The following is a 16,498-nucleotide window of genomic DNA, read 5'->3' as shown; positions in this document are numbered from 1 at the left end:
GAACAACATATTTTCATAATTTTTGGTGTGTAGGTAGCTGAGAGAGAGATGTATATGACTAAATGCAAATTATGCAAATGAGGACTTTATTTGCATAACTAATGAGGAAATTCTATAATTACAGTGTTTTACATTATACTACTTTCATACATGTAATGTATGTAATCTATGGCAGGGAGAACATCAACAGATACTAATTATGCAAATGATGACCTAATTTGCATAATTTATGCAAAAATTCTATGATTTCTTAATGGTGAATGATGGGAATGTCATACCTGGGACATCTGTAACTTAATCAAAAGTTAACATACATCGTGATGCATATATCATGTTAATGCAGAGGTAATTTGCATAATTAAAGAAGAAATTTACATTTACATATTAAGCCCATATTTCATGGAGGTATGAAATCTCGGAATTCTTGGTTCGTTATTAGTTCCATTACTTGAAATACTGTTTCACCACACAGATATTGATGAATGCACCACGAAGCCTTGTCAACATGGACGCTGCAAGAACAAAGATGGCGGATACAAATGTACCTGCTCACCTGGATGGACTGGACAGAACTGCCAGCAAGGTGAGCTTCCCCTAATTTATTGTATTGTATTGTGCTGTACTGTGCTGTACTGTACTGTACTGTACTGTATTGTATTATATTGTATTGTATTGTATGAAAACATTCTGTCTTTGAGCTACAGCATGGTTTTAATTAGTTCATTATTAGTTCCATGACTTGAAATACTGTTTCACCACACAGATATTGATGAATGCACCACGAAGCCTTGTCAACATGGACGCTGCAAGAACAAAGATGGCGGATACAAATGTACCTGCTCACCTGGATGGACTGGACAGAACTGTCAGCAAGGTGAGCTTCCCCTTATTTATTGTATTGTATTGTGCTGTACTGTGCTGTACTGTACTGTACTGTATTGTATTGTATTTTATTGTATGAAAACATTCTGTCTTTGAGCTACAGCATGGTTTTAATTAGTTCATTATTAGTTCCATGACTTGAAATACTGTTTCACCACACAGATATTGATGAATGCACCGTGAAGCCTTGTCAACATGGACGCTGCAAGAACAAAGATGGCGGATATAAATGTACCTGCTCACCTGGATGGACTGGACAGAACTGTCAGGAAGGTGAGCTTCCCCTATTGTATTGTATTGTATTGTACTGTACTGCACTGTATTGTATTGTATTGTGTTGTATTGTATTGTATGAAAACATTCTGTCTTTGAGCTACAGCATGGTTTTAATTATTACCTCCATGAAAAATGGAGGTATTGTTTTTGGCGTGTCTGTCTGTATGTATGTCTGTCTGTCTGTCTGTGTGTCTGTCTGTGTTTCCACAACTTTGTGGTCAGCATAACTTCAGAACGCCTTTATGGATTATGATGATATTTGGTATGTTGGTAAGTCTTAGGAAGACAAACGTCAAGGTCAAATATGGGCCTCCTGGTGGATGACCTTGGTACTGCAGCAGAACTTCCCGTTTTTGTATCTTTTGTCCTGAACATGCTATGGTCTTGATGTTTTGGTGACAGATAGCTTATCCTGTCAGGAATAAGTGGTGTGAGTTTGGTCCCCCTAGCAGCTTGTTCTGGAACTGCAGGGCACTTTCTGGCGAAATGTTTAAAAGCCAATAAGTCCAGATAGGAACAACATATTTTCATAATTTTTGGTGTGTAGGTAGCTGAGAGAGAGATGTACATGACTAAATGCAAATTATGCAAATGAGGACTTTATTTGCATAACTAATGAGGAAATTCTATAATTACAGTGTTTTACATTATACTACTTTCATACATGTAATGTATGTGATCTATGGCAGGGAGAACATCAACAGATACTAATTATGCAAATGATGACCTAATTTGCATAATTTATGCAAAAATTCTATGATTTCTTAATGGTGAATGATGGGAATGTCATACCTGGGACATCTGTAACTTAATCAAAAGTTAACATACATCGTGATGCATATATCATGTTAATGCAGAGGTAATTTGCATAATTAAAGAAGAAATTTACATTTACATATTAAGCCCATATTTCATGGAGGTATGAAATCTCGGAATTCTTGGTTCATTATTAGTTCCATTACTTGAAATACTGTTTCACCACACAGATATTGATGAATGCACCACGAAGCCTTGTCAACATGGATGCTGCAAGAACAAAGATGGCGGATACAAATGTACCTGCACACCTGGATGGACTGGACAGAACTGCCAGCAAGGTGAGCTTCCCATATTATATTGTATGGTATGGTATGGTATGGTATGGTATGGTATGGTACATGTATGGTATGGTATGGTATGGTATGGTATCGTGTTGTATTGTATTGTATTGTATTCTACAGCACTGTGACCAAAGTGACCAGTTTCTTTGTAGTCAAACCTATTCTTAAATTGTACAAAGACTTCCTTTTCTTTTACTTTTGAGTAAATCCTGGTGTTACAAATTAAGTTGGTATGATCATGATGATTTGCAGATCGGTGGATTTGTCTTTGAATATTGTTTACCTACATGTCTAACCTTCATCAACGTAAAAGATATCAAAATTTGTGGTGGGACATATTTAGATACGGGTAGCTGCATTTCTGTGAACATTGTATGACATTTGATATTTATCCTTCCCGATTTCTTGAAAAAAAAAACAGCTATAAGTTTTTGTCCTTGTCCTACTGTACCATCGTTTCTCTCAGCCCTACAGTGTCCTCCGGGGTGGGAGAAATACAACGACTACTGCTACATGTTCAGGAGAAAACCAGTCAAGTGGGATACAGCGAATAAAATCTGTAAAGGAATGGGTGCACATCTTGCGTCTGTCCACGACAAGAAAGAGAACAACTTCATTAAATCGCTCATCTCCACAGGTTGGTAATATACATTTTGTACATCTTTGTAAGGCCATAGCTACTAGATAGAGCGTCATGCTGCTAGAAGAATAGATGCTTCACCTCAGCATGCTGAGGACGACGAACGGCCACGATGTAAGACTATGTTGATTTGATTACATGGTTCATCCGGAGATTCTCTGGGAACCCCGAAACTGATGCGAACGTGCGAATAGAAAAAGTTCGTGGAAAAATGCAATTATGAAAGCTATACGTGGTCATAAAGGTTACACAAATGACTAAACTATAAACTGTCGGTTTAACAGTTTTTTGTCTTTCATTGCAGTTCCTAATACATTGGTCTGGGTTGGACTATCGGATGTACACAAGAAAATGAAATGGGCTGATGGAACACGTGTTTCCTACACCAACTGGGACCCTGGTCAGCCTGACAACTACATGACATGGTTTAGCTGGGTTACTGGAGAAGACTGTGGTGGTCTGTACAATAAGGTTTGTGTTCTTTTCCACTTTTCTATAGCAACAGGAGAAGCTAATAAAATTATTTAACTTTTAATGTATGTAGTGTTTGATAATGCTACAAGTATTGTATTGGAGATTCCCAGGCGTTCTTCAGAAGTAGGGTGTTGAACGAACTTGAACTACAATTTGATATGAATAAACCATGACCAAAATGGAGTGATTTGGTTTCACAGATGTTTGTTTTGACTGTGTGAAAGAAAACAGCGCTTTGTTCAAACTGGAAATTACATATTATGTCTGCACCATGTAGTAAATTCTGACTTTATTTTTCAAACTCAACGTTGTCTCATGTCGGTGTATACAAGGAAGCTATTGTTTTTCTTACATCAGTAAGTCTATCAAGATGTCCACAATACCTCAGTAATTAACGTTTTTCCAATTGTAAGGAAAATGATGACTGTCATTCTGGAAATAGCTACTAATAGAAGGAACCGTTAGTTAACTTTGTAACACTTAATTATGTAACACTTTCCACCTCAAGCAGGGCGGCAAATGGAACGACTCCCGATGCGACAGGAAATATCCCTTTGTGTGCAAGGCTCACGTGACCGGAGTAAACTAAAGAAACCCAACAAGTGATCAAAGACAGGGTGACGTAATAGTGAGTGTACGTCACCTTATTGAAGACCCTGTACATGTTTATGATAACAACAAATACATGTAGCACTGAGAGACTTGGGACGACAGTGGCTATTGCATTTTTTGAAAGACCAGTATTTTCTGATAGTAATAAGTTAAACGTAATCATACAACTGATCTGTAGTCGTAATGCTTTATTTGTAATTATACTCTTGTCACACGTACTACTCCGTTCAACCGAATTGGTTTCATGCTCCACCTGATTAACCTTCTATTGGCTAAAGCAGCCTTTCGGTACAAAATTTGTATTGGTCAAGGTGCCAGGAAACAGGCAAAAGAGGTACTGATGACGTTCATTGCAAGGTAGTAAAATGAAGATGAAGTGGAACAATTTTACTACATTTTTACTAATCCAAGTATGGCAAGATTTGAATGCAATTAAAAGTACATTTTAACGGTTGGAAAAGGATGAGTTTGTTCTCACACTTTGGCTTTATATATTACACTCCAGAATGAATTACAAATAGAATGCTAATCATTTATCTATTTATTTATCTATTCCTTCATTGCTGTTTTCACTTTTCATTGTTAAGCATGTTTTACTACTTGGAGAACTGTACTCAAGTAGCCGTGGTTGAAGTAACGATTTTCTTAAGGTGTGAAAAATTATTTCAGAGGTGTTGAATCCAAGCATGACAATCACATGTTACAAATACAATGTAATTTCTAGCGTTATGTTTTAACGATTTAACTGAAATTGGCCATGTTTTGATGGTGTCATGCGTAATATATGCATAGGAAGAACACTTGAACTTTGTATGAAGAATTTCTTTATGAACATTTACCACATTTGCGGAAGGATCGACATAACTATCACCTTTTCAAAGACGTCAAAAAAACCCGAGACTTGCGGGTAGAATTGTAATATCATATTTACCATGAAAGTTGTGAAATTAGAACTTTACACATTATGGCTGTTTGAGTTGATCCATGTAAAAGCAAATGTTACTGTGAAGAATATCTGCATAACTTAGGAATGAAACCTTTGTAGTGTGGATTTTTGTGATAAGTATTACTGAATGATATTGCCAAAAATAGTGAATCAATTTATCGTAATTGCACATTGCATTTACATTTAATTTAGCATTATGTAACGTTATCTTATCAAAGCTGTAACAGACGTGCATTATATACACAATGATCCATGCCGATATCAACAAGATACGTATTCAGACTTACATTTGTCCTGCTAACTGTGACTGAAACTGTGACTGGAACATTGCACAAACTTTGAGTATTAGGCCGAAATTAAACATTGGGCCAAAGTACAGTGTAACGTTACGCGTGTACGTTGGCAGAACACGTTATCAGAATTATGTGTGCAGTTCCGAGTACTTCCGCATCATGTCGTTGCCCAGTTGGAAGCATCTTACTTTACACAAACTTTGAATGTTATGTGTTGAATTATAACGAAGTTTTAGCTCCATCTACAAACATTCATCTCCTACAATTTAACAATTTTACTGCACCGAGTACCGATGTGTAACATTCTGTCAGACCTGTGTCTGGCGCGCGGTATTCGCACCACCAGACCTGTCCTTGGTGCTGAACATGAATTCACGTCAACATTTGAACATGAATTCACGTTAAAGACGGGGCGGTTCTTTTAAAACGGCAGAAAAACTTCTTTGTAGAGAACAAAAAAAAAAATATTCAAACAGAAGACAAAAGCACACACACACAGAACCAAGTTATCAGACTAAGAAACATTAATTGATTTCCTCCATTTGACGTAACATACGAGGGGTAAAGGCGACGCGATGATCTGAATCGTCTGCTAGTTTCAGTTCAAGTTCCAACTAAACATAATACGACAATAAGGATCGTCTGAAAATGCAGAAAACTGCTTGTTTTGCGCTCATACTTCATCTCAAGAAATGCTGGTAACAATAACGTTTTAGTTTTATTGTTTATGTTTGCTTATTCGGACCGAATCGGTTTTCTTATGTGTTGTGAGTGGGAGACAAAGGCGGAGGGGGGGGGGGCGGTAACTATTTCATTGAGCCTATGTGTTTTTCCTGTTTTAAAACTTTTAGAACAGAAACAGTTTTTTAAATCATTCTCTGCTAATAGCTAAAAACTATTTATGATATCTTGAACTTTTTCCTTTTCATTCCATAACTTACGGTCCGTCAAGATGAGTGAAAATGGTGCAAAATATGAGGGAAAATTGCACTGAATAAAAGGATAGACTGCTTCCATATTTACTTGGACATTGGGCATTATACTCATTAAATACAGTCTTGCTTATGTGTATGCTTTTCAACAAGAGTACAGGGAAAAAAATGAGATGAAATTGAGAATTTTAGATTCACCTGCGGAATTTCAGCATTCATCTTGGTTCAATAATGTTCCAAGCACTTTTTTAAATGTTAAATGTCAGCCCAGTTTATATAATGCCATCTGAGCACATTAATAGAATACTATGGCACAGGAAGCAACATGATTCAGCTCAATTTCAGCACAAATATTTTGTAACCACATATTTGGAACAATGCGGTAAATTCACTTGGCGAGTACAATTATCCCTGAAATTGATGACTTTTCCCTAATGATTATTTGGGCTTGTCTACCCTGATCAGTGTCACTACAATATCACAAGGAATGAATTCATTATTGCTACATTCTGTCAATTTGGAGCTTTATGTCAATGTACCAGCAGTGTTTGACATTGGATGTGTTATGAATTGCTTACTAATGGCAGAGCTGTTATGTCAGGTAGTCTGATGACACAAAATGGCGTGAAGTGCCGGGTGGGTGAATGCATCTCCGCAGGCATGCAGCTCATGAATAATTCATGAGGCCCTCTCCTGATTATCTCCCCATTTTGTCAGAAGGCCATTAATATTTAATGCAGCTGCATGATGGGACAACGCATATGGGCTGTGGTGTTTCTCACCTTTTTATGCGATGCAGTCCAGGTAAATACAGACAATGGGCGGTACAATGGCGTTAAGGCTGCTCCATTGCTTGTGCTGTTTGTCTGAAACGGCGTCTCTAAGCCCTGATTAATTAAGTGTGTTGCTTTCTAACGGTTGCCGTCTGAGCAGCCGAAATGTTTCGCCGGCGTTGGATCCTCCCCCGGAAGCCCCCGGCCGAGCAGCACGGGGGGTTCGACCGGGGATTCCCTCTCCAACCTGGAGAATGCCGACCCCGAGCTATGCATCCGTCTGCTGCGTACGCCGACCGTACAGAACTACTCCGGGTTGAAGAAGAAGCTGGAGCACTGCGACGCGGAGTGGATGCAGGACTTCCTGCAGCTGGATGGGCTGGGCGTTTTGTTTGAATGTCTGGATCGTCTGTCCGACCGTGGCTTCTCCAGCTTTACCAACGCTTACATCCAACTGGAGTGTGTCGGGTGTGTTCGCGCGGTGATGAACTCCCGCACAGGCCTGGAATACATCATCGAAAACAGGGAATTCACCAGAACACTGGCCAAAGGTGGGCATTTCATATTATATTCCTAACCATCTATGTTTTCCACCACTCATCTATCTTAATTAGCCAGTCCCTACATCACCAGCAGAGGTGGCTTTTCAATAGGCTGGCTCAAATTACCTGTGAATGTCACTGTAATTACACCTTTTTGGCACACGATTCGTAACAGATTTTATTTGCTCGCACATAAACACATGGACTTCATGCATAGTCCACTGTCACAGGGGGAAAGTGCATTAACAGTCATCCATTATTCCAACTCAAACATCAAATCATCTTTGACAGCTTGATGTGAGAATATTTCATTACCTGATTTTCACGATTTCACTTCGTGACTGTTTTGCAAATCTTGTCCCTGTGTACGTAACTATTGCAATACTAAAAATTACCATTACAGTTACAATATATGGGTAACAATTTTCAGGGGTGGATATACAGACAGGAATAATAATCATTTAGTTTGCAGCTGGGTTCAGATGTTGTCACCAGTGGGGAGTTCAGCTGGCAAAGTGACCTCTCCCAAATCACGGCAGTGCCAACGTCCAATCATCAGAGGCCCCAGGGGACCTCAGTGGAAGGGATGAAAGATAATGAAGCATGCTGAATGATACTTGCCCTTGCCCCATACTTCCGCTGAGATCCTATCATCATAGGAAGCAGGGATGGTTATTTCAAACTTGTAGCACACATAGGACACGAAGGGACACCCAGTTCTTATCATGTCATTTCATTTCATATTAGAGGTCTGTATTCAATAGAGAATATACATGGCTGTGTGATATTGATATAGATAATGTCTTCTGTAATTAAGGATAACAGAAATGTGATCCTTCCTATTTAGGGCTCCTTGGTCATATTAACCACAATGATATCATAGGATTTTATCATATCCATATATGTTAAGATCTTCTCATCTCCTTGAAATTACATTCTATAAGGCAAACAAATCTTGGCAGACTAGACTTTAAGTGATTGTAATGGTAACAACAATTCGATTTAGGCAAGAAACATCTGATGAGATTCAAAAACAGGTCTTGATGCATAGAAATAAGGTCCTTCCCTCACTGCGTACTTTGGGTGTGTCAAAACTGCAGGAAAATGTGTATTATAAACAGGCTTAACAAAATATTTTAAAACTCTTCATTAGTAATGTGATTAACAATATCCATGCACAGGTTTCCTTTAGAATCAAGTCCATATTTTTGGCAGACCTCAAAGTATATGTAGATTGTAACCTTTAAGTTTTGTGACAAATAGGCTTTTGTTTCCATTGAGGTCACTAAGGCAAAAGGGCTATGTTGATTTATTATGAATCCAGCTTCCAACATAGGAAGACGATAAATAATGTGGAATCATTAATGACGATAATAAATCAGTAGCAGGGTCGTGCAATTTGAGACTGTTTCATGCCCTATGCATCTATAGGTCTTCAGGGCATTAACGTCATAACCAGTGAATACGTACTCCACGTAAGGATTCATTTGTGAAAATAAATAAAATAGAAACAGAAATATCTTCTATTGTGATAATCGAGTAAGAAAATATTTGCAGATGAATGGCTCATTTGGGCAAATTATGTAAAAGGAGAACGACGATTTGTGTAGGAAACATTTTTTATGGCTAATGGTTCTGGCCCCACCCAGTAGCTTGCTTGACATTTCGTCGCAGTGCATTTTCCAATAATTCTGTAGGATTGTAACAGTTGTGGGAGTGGGTAGGTCTTTCCTATTATGTGTAAGGGTAGTTGTTTCCTCAAATGGATTGTAGAGATTCCATATGACGTTATTTTCATTTGTTTTAATATATCCCTTCAATTGACTCACAAAGACTGGCTTTTATAGTTCATTTGTATACAGACCTCAACTGAGTTATTCTGCATACATAATCTGTGATGTGATAGCATCCCACTCTTGCTTTTAGGGTGTGGCTGTCCTTGTTTAGTTAAAGCTAGCATGAGTACCTCTTATTTTGTTCTTTTTATTTATTTGGTAATTAGCAGATTCAACGGAATATTGCCATCAATGACCTTGACCACGGTAAATAGTACAATTCTTGAATTTTGAGAGAACTGCATCTAAACCCACCACATTCAAGCCCACCATTGTATAAGGACTTGAATGGTGTCAGTTACATCTGTGTGGGCTCATGTGGGGTTTGCTTGCCCCCAATCATACTCTCTTTCAACCACCCACCTTAGGAAGGATAATGTATTGTTAACTTGGGACCTATGTTTAATGTTCCACACCTATATGTGATGATAACTACTGTAGGCATTGAGCATACTGTGTCCAGCAAGATAAGGTTTATCTTTGTATTCAGTTGTTCTGTGCCAAAAATGGTTCCTTTGATGCATACAGTATGGTAATGATGCTGTAAGGCACCCATGCTTTATCATAACACGCATCAATTCACAAGATGGCTGCTGACAGTGCACTGAAATGAACTGTGCCAATTGAGCTAACCCCTATCTTAACATCACATTTGCCTTCTATGCACTTTGTGATAAAGATGTGCATTTTGCCACAAGGACATGTAAATGAGCTGAAGTTGTTATGTTCAGAAAAGAGTCACAGCTAAACATTGACCCAAAATATCTATATATGGCTTATGTAATAAATGTTATTCTTTAATGTCTGTGTATATCTCAGACTGGACTTGTATGTTTTTTTTGCATTTTGGTTGGAACAGAGAACTTCAAGAATCTCTATTTGATAATAGAGCATCTACATGTATCTGAAAAAATTCAAAATAAGCAGAAAAGTAGAAAAGTGGAATATTCACTCAGCAGGAAATAGTATGATTTATTTTGTTAATTATCAAAGTTGCAGTATAAACCTAATGATCCACATAAGAAAGGGATTAATCTGCAACATTTTCCCCTGGATATGTTCTTGCACTGCTCTGAGATTAAACACACCATGATTGTTTATATGAATATCGTCAATATTAATGCCTACATGACTCCAGCAGGAAAGGAAACATTGTAGAGTGATTGACAGCTGACACAAATCCATTTTTCCACAGCCTTGGACACAGAGAACACGATGGTGAAGAAACAAGTCTTTGAGCTGCTCTCTGCCATCTGTGTCTACTCACTGGAGGGATACGAGCTCGCAATTGATGCCCTGGAAAATTATAAGGTAACACCCTATCTATCATATCTTTGTAGCAAAAAATGTCACATAATCTCTCCCTCACCCACCCACCCCCTTCCTTCATGTTTTGTTTCTTACAAAGCTTTAAGATTGACCTAAGTAACCAGTATGTTCACTCTACATTAATCATTGTATCCACTGCTGTGGCATCCAAGACCTTGGTCTACTTCAAGCAGGGTTTAGTTGAAATTTGCTATGAATTATGAATATGCAATCATGTATTTGGTACACAGTATTAAGGCATGGTGCCCATAGATAGGGTTTGAAGCTAAACATCCTTATATAGATATGATCATTTGACATTACCGATTGTTAATGTTTTAATTGTGTGAACTTTTCTGATGTGTTATCTTGTGATTAGTGGTGTGTATAGGAGTATGTAATGCATACTGATATATTATTCTTGGCACTTGTATACCTGTGAGAAGTATATGAATAATATATGAAAACACTTCCCTCGCACTGATGCACATGAGCATTTCCAACCTTGAAGCACCTTGAGTTATTGACAATGGCAGGTCTATGCATGAAGCGAGTACTTCTCTTCTTAAAAATTCCGTTCACATATATACTGGAATATTTGTGGAAACTTTGCATGCCGGAATATCCCAAGGGTATGAAGCATTCCACCATCAGAGATGAAGGAATTTCCTATGGGAAATTTGCCACCTTTTCATTCTGCCGTTTCCTAAAATTTAGCATGAATTGAGGTACATACATGTATTCCATTTCGTATCAGTAGACCAATGTTGCTGTGGCTAATATCATGTGAAATTCATATTCCTCTCAAAATTTTACTGTCCTTAGAATTTTATTGTAAGTCCTAGATATTGTTTTGTATTTTATTTGTAATGGGTCAACGCCTAAGGGCGGTTTCACCAGCTATACAGATACAGATACAGACACCTTTTTTTTAGAGTGTCAGCAACAGATTATAGAGTTGTGTTGTATTGTTTTAGTGCACAGTAGATGCTTGATAAGGTTGTTGATTTTGATAGTCTGGTCCACTTGTAACAGAAGTAATTGTTCCAAAACAAGAGCACAGAAGAGTAATGACCGTGTGACGTGTTATGCAGTATATAGATAAGGGTTTCCCAAATCAATACCTGTCCTACGTGATAGATGTGCAAATAGCCTGCACTTATCACTTGTGCTGCAATAACAACCAAAGTTGCCAAATTCAATCTATCTTGTTCTATTGCTCAAACCATAGCCATTTCATCAAAAAATTTATCTTATTATCTTCTCATATAACATAAAACAGTGAAAATGGTGATTTCAAATAGCTGTTCATTGAATCAAGTCATTTTAAGCACACCACGTCTTCAAAGGGTGGCTCTCTCCTTGGTGCTGATAATGAAATTGTTATTACACAGAGAGCATCTTGAATGGATGGCTTGATTATTTTTACAATCCCCACTACTCATTTGGCCAAGCAAGTGGGCCTTGAACACAGTCCCATATGAAGATACATTTGGGCATTAGCAGAGTAAAGAATGGACTTTAAAACAGCAGCCTCCATACAGGAAAGCCTGCCAATTTACATCCGCTCGTGAAGGCCTGCTTCAAAGATGTTTCTGGGGTGTGGCACAAAGGGAGGTCAGATATTGATGGCAGCTGGGATCTGTTGAGTCAAACATTCTTGCCAATAAGTTCCTTCTGATGCATCAGCAAAATTGTAATGAAAGAGCACTAGCCTATTTCTGGAGCCATTTCTAAGGTAAAGAAGGCCTACTGTGCAATTGGCTGTGAAATGTTGCTTTCCTTTGAACTGCCATAGCCAGAGTTCTTAGTGTATTGGATGACCCTTTACTATCCAGGCTAATATCCATGGGCAGTCTCTCATAACATTATTTAAACATAAAACCCTTGACAACAATCCAAGCCTATTGTTCATAGTAAGCAGAAGTAAAACTTTTTCATTTTGTCAGCACTATTTGCACTATGTGAATAGTTTCATCAGGTTGGTAAGTCACTGAGTAAAGAGATTCTTTTTGCACAACCAAGTATCTTATTCACAGCCGACGTTTCATGCATCTACAGCAGAGACACCTGTGCTGCATAGCAATGTGATCCGGTCAAAATGAATGAATGAAACACTTGGTTGTGTAAAAAGAGTCTCTTTACTCAGTGTTGGAATCTAGTGTCTAAAACAATGTTTATGAATGTCTGACTGCAGCTTGCCAAGAACCAGCGGTACCGCTTCAGCCTCATCATCAACGAGCTACGCTTTGCAGACGTGACAACTTACAAGTCTACCCTCATGGCCTTCATCAACTGTATCATCGTGGCCACTGAAGATCTGGAGGACAGGATCCGCATCCGCAATGAGTTTATTGGTAATCCTGGGGATCAAGCCCTACATGATGAGAATCAATCTTCAAGTTTTAACTTGCCTTCTTGGGACCCATTTGATTAGCCTAGAATTACACTTGCACAGGGTTTTAAGTGGTGCATAGAGGTTCAGATAAAGCGGTGAGTCTTCAAGTAGTCTTTGAGACTTCTGTTCTGCCCTGAAGTAGGCAGCCAAGAACTGGGGATTTGCCAATCTCTGTAAGTCCTGTGTTTCAAATTTTCAAGGGCATCAAGTGCCAAAGTCAATGACCTTTATATTTTTCTTGTCTGTAGAAATGCAAGCAATCACTAGCTTACCCTTGTGAACTGCTTTTTTTCAGTAACTTTAACAGCAACACTAGTCATTATGTAAATTATATTTGAGATGTACCAAACCTAAGTATTCACAATACTAATTTCACTAATTGAATGATTGTTAACATTATCTTCCAGGGCTTCAGCTCCTTGACATCATGACAGATCTCAGGTATGTTCCCTAAGACTAAAACACTATACACTATGAACAAAAAACCTCCTGTTCAAATCCAGGCTGTTGTCACTCAAATGACATCTATGCTACTGGAAAGGGTCGCAGTCCTGTGGTCTACTGTTCATTTTGTGGTTGACAAAAAGAGCTAGGGGAATGTAAAGCAGAAAAAACTAGAGTTCGACAATCTCATACCTCCATGACATGTTTAGTGCTTTCGTAAAGCAATTTTCCATTAATTATGCAAATTAGGTCTTCATTTACATAATCAATATCTACCAATGATCTTGTTGTTCTCAATTACATATGTCTAAAGTGTTTCATAGCCCTAATATGGAATACAGCAGATTTATAGAATTCCCTCATTAATTATGAAAATTAGATCCTGATTTGCATAATTGTATTTTAATCATGTCAAGCATCATTTCAGCTACCTACATACCAAAAATCACGACGATCCATCAAACAGTTGTTCAGTTATCCTCTCTCGAATATTTTTAAAGAAACCATCCTGCAGTTCCAGAACAAGCCGCTAGGGGGCCTCATGTGACTTCTTCCCAAGCACGAGAGCTACCTATCATCCAAATTTCATGACCCTAGCATGTCCAGATCGCGAGATATCAAAACCGGAAGTTGCACTGCAGCACTGCAGTACTGCAGTACCAAGGGAAGCCACTAGGGGGACCAAAATCTAATCATTTCCAGTTTTCGTCACACCCTACCAACACACCAAGTATGAAACCATTCCATCCAGGCGTTCTTGAGTTATCTTGTTGACCAACAGACGGACGGACAGATAAACGCAACTGAAAATATAACCTCCATGACACATTTCATGGAGGTAATGAATCTGTACATAGCATCTGTCTTCTGTCACGGCCAGTTGATTAGCTCTTCAGTCAGCTAAAACTGGATTGAGATTGCTTTCGTTTCCCAATTATTAGTGGTGCACAGAATATGTTATGTTTAATAACTAATACTAGTATGCTTGTCCTCCTGACTGTGTGTCTAGGCGTGGAGACGACCCAGACCTGCTGATCCAATGTGAAGTCTTTGATGAGCAAAAACTCAGTGATGAGGAAGAACTGTCCAATCCAGAGGAGATAGACCTGGGATCTCACATTGATGTCTTCTATGCAATCTTTAAGAAGGTTGGACAATCTTGGCAGCTGTAGTGTACAGTTAGATAATGTATGGGTCCAACATATCTAGATAAGTGCAAACATTTCTTTATGAGAAAATTCACCCCAAAATTATTTTAAAATTGTGCAGAACAATTCAAGGGTTCTTCATTTTACATTCCTGTTTTTTTCTTTAGTATTTGGATGATAATTAAGAATGGTTTCTCTTGACATCTTTTTTTGTCAGGTTTCCTACAGTCCTCAGGCTTCCTCATTCCTCAACATTCTGGTCAACCTTCTACAACTGGACCCTACAGACTCCTTCAGTGATGTCGTTTGGGACACACTAGACAGGCTCGTACAAAAGGCCACATTATTAGAAAGACGGTACCAGGCTGACATGCTACTCGCCCAGGGCGTACGGGAAATTCGATGGCAAATTGAAAACACGTTGGCCCTGGGAACGGACGATGGTGGGAACAGGACACTTGAAAGGCCCAGAAAGAATCTTCACTCTGAGGCACAGACTGACTTGCTAATGAAGGACATAGAGGCTCTCATGAATGAGAGAAAGAGAATGGGTAAAAAGACAATAGATCTGGAGAAAGTCAGAACCATGATGTGTCAATCATGTGGAAAAACTGGGGGAGAACTGGGAAGAAGTGTTACGAGGGAAACTGGGCCTGTAACACACAGGCCAACTGAAGAAGAGCTGTACAGGTACAATTATAATGAACTGTTACGGATAGAGGAGGAACTAGTCGGTCAACAAGTTCATAGGAAAGCTGCAATTCCAACAGGAGCCATACCAACTCCCTTCACAATGGGAGAGGAAAGTGCGGAACATGCTGGAACAAGAATTGGCCCACGACCACCCTTCCCTCGCTCTATCGTAACAGACGTGTTTCCCTCGTCAACAACAACAGTCCTGTCCATCCAGCAGGCTGATGCATCAGTCCCCGCTCCCCCTGAACCCTCCCAGGCAGTCAACCGCATGTTAGCAAGCTTCAACGCCCTCATGCAGCAATACACAGACAGCGGAGAAGAGGCCATCCCTATGTCTTCCATGAACGTACCCGACAGACATGGTACCTTCCCTCCGGAGCAGTACCCTCCAGTGCGTTATCCATATCCCGCACAACCCAATGTTGCAAACGCACCTCTGCCCACTGCACCTCTGCCTCAAATGGGGGCTAACGTTAAGCCATATCACACAGCAGTCCAATACGCATCCTCTGGTACCAGTATGCCTATCCAGGCAGCCATGCCAAGCCAGGGCGTACCTATATCAGACAAGGTGGTAGACGTAAACGCCAGAGCTGCGAGCAGTGGGGGAAGTGCTGTAGTCTCTGCAACACACACAACCTCAATGACGCAAGTCGTACCTAACCAGGCTGCTGCTGAAGCCATCCAGAGGCAAGCGGGCGGGGGGATTATTCCTGCAGTTCCCGCACCCTACCCTGTAACTGGCTATCCTGAAGCCATCCAGGAAAGCAGACACCAGGCTTCATATGCAGAAACAGGGTACACAGGCGTGCCTGCTGCAACCGGCTCTGCCCTTGTTCCGGCATCATTCCCAAGCACAGTGGCTCCGTACCCGAGTACTGTTGTAGCACCCTACCCGACCACAGCAGCACCCATGCTGTACACCACCACTGGTCAGGTCATCCCGTCAACAGGCATAGCTGGCACGACCATTGTTACCGTTGCATCTTCTACCTTAGCAGCTACAGTTGCCACAAACGCGTACCCAATCAGCACTGCACACGCCCTTATAGAGGGCACCTACAGCTACTCCCAGCCCCAGTCTTCCCAACCTGGCACCATTGTTGTCTTCACAGCCGAGGGGCAGGCAGTGGTTGCTGCAGAGACTGTCTCCCCCATACCTACATCCATGTCCCCCTCCCCGTCCCCACCCCCCTCTC

General features: G+C 39.8%; 2 protein-coding genes across 2 annotated transcripts; both read left to right on the top strand.

Annotated features, from left to right (window-relative positions):
• The first annotated feature begins 1,135 nt into the window (after positions 1-1,135).
• On the top strand, positions 1,136-3,970 carry LOC109467862 (C-type lectin domain family 10 member A-like). The gene is made up of 5 exons (XM_019765969.1): positions 1,136-1,155; positions 2,145-2,255; positions 2,725-2,895; positions 3,203-3,369; positions 3,884-3,970. The coding sequence occupies exons 3-5, from the start codon at positions 2,772-2,774 to the stop codon at positions 3,959-3,961; spliced, it is 369 nt and encodes a 122-aa protein (XP_019621528.1). The 5' UTR covers positions 1,136-1,155; positions 2,145-2,255; positions 2,725-2,771; the 3' UTR covers positions 3,962-3,970.
• Positions 3,971-7,079: 3,109 nt separating this feature from the next.
• On the top strand, positions 7,080-16,491 carry LOC109467742 (inverted formin-2-like; the record flags this gene model as incomplete). The annotated part of the gene is made up of 6 exons (XM_019765792.1): positions 7,080-7,479; positions 10,501-10,616; positions 12,811-12,970; positions 13,419-13,452; positions 14,465-14,603; positions 14,821-16,491. Coding segments are annotated over 6 exons (2,520 nt in total), but the record flags the coding sequence as incomplete, so codon positions are not given.
• Between the last annotated feature and the right edge of the window lie 7 nt (positions 16,492-16,498).

This window comes from Branchiostoma belcheri, unplaced genomic scaffold (genome assembly GCF_001625305.1).
Source record: "Branchiostoma belcheri isolate BF01 breed outbred unplaced genomic scaffold, Haploidv18h27 scaffold19, whole genome shotgun sequence".
In the NCBI taxonomy this organism is placed as follows: domain Eukaryota; kingdom Metazoa; phylum Chordata; class Leptocardii; order Amphioxiformes; family Branchiostomatidae; genus Branchiostoma; species Branchiostoma belcheri.
Note: the sequence above shows the minus strand (reverse complement) of the source record. Positions and strands in the feature narration are given on the sequence as shown.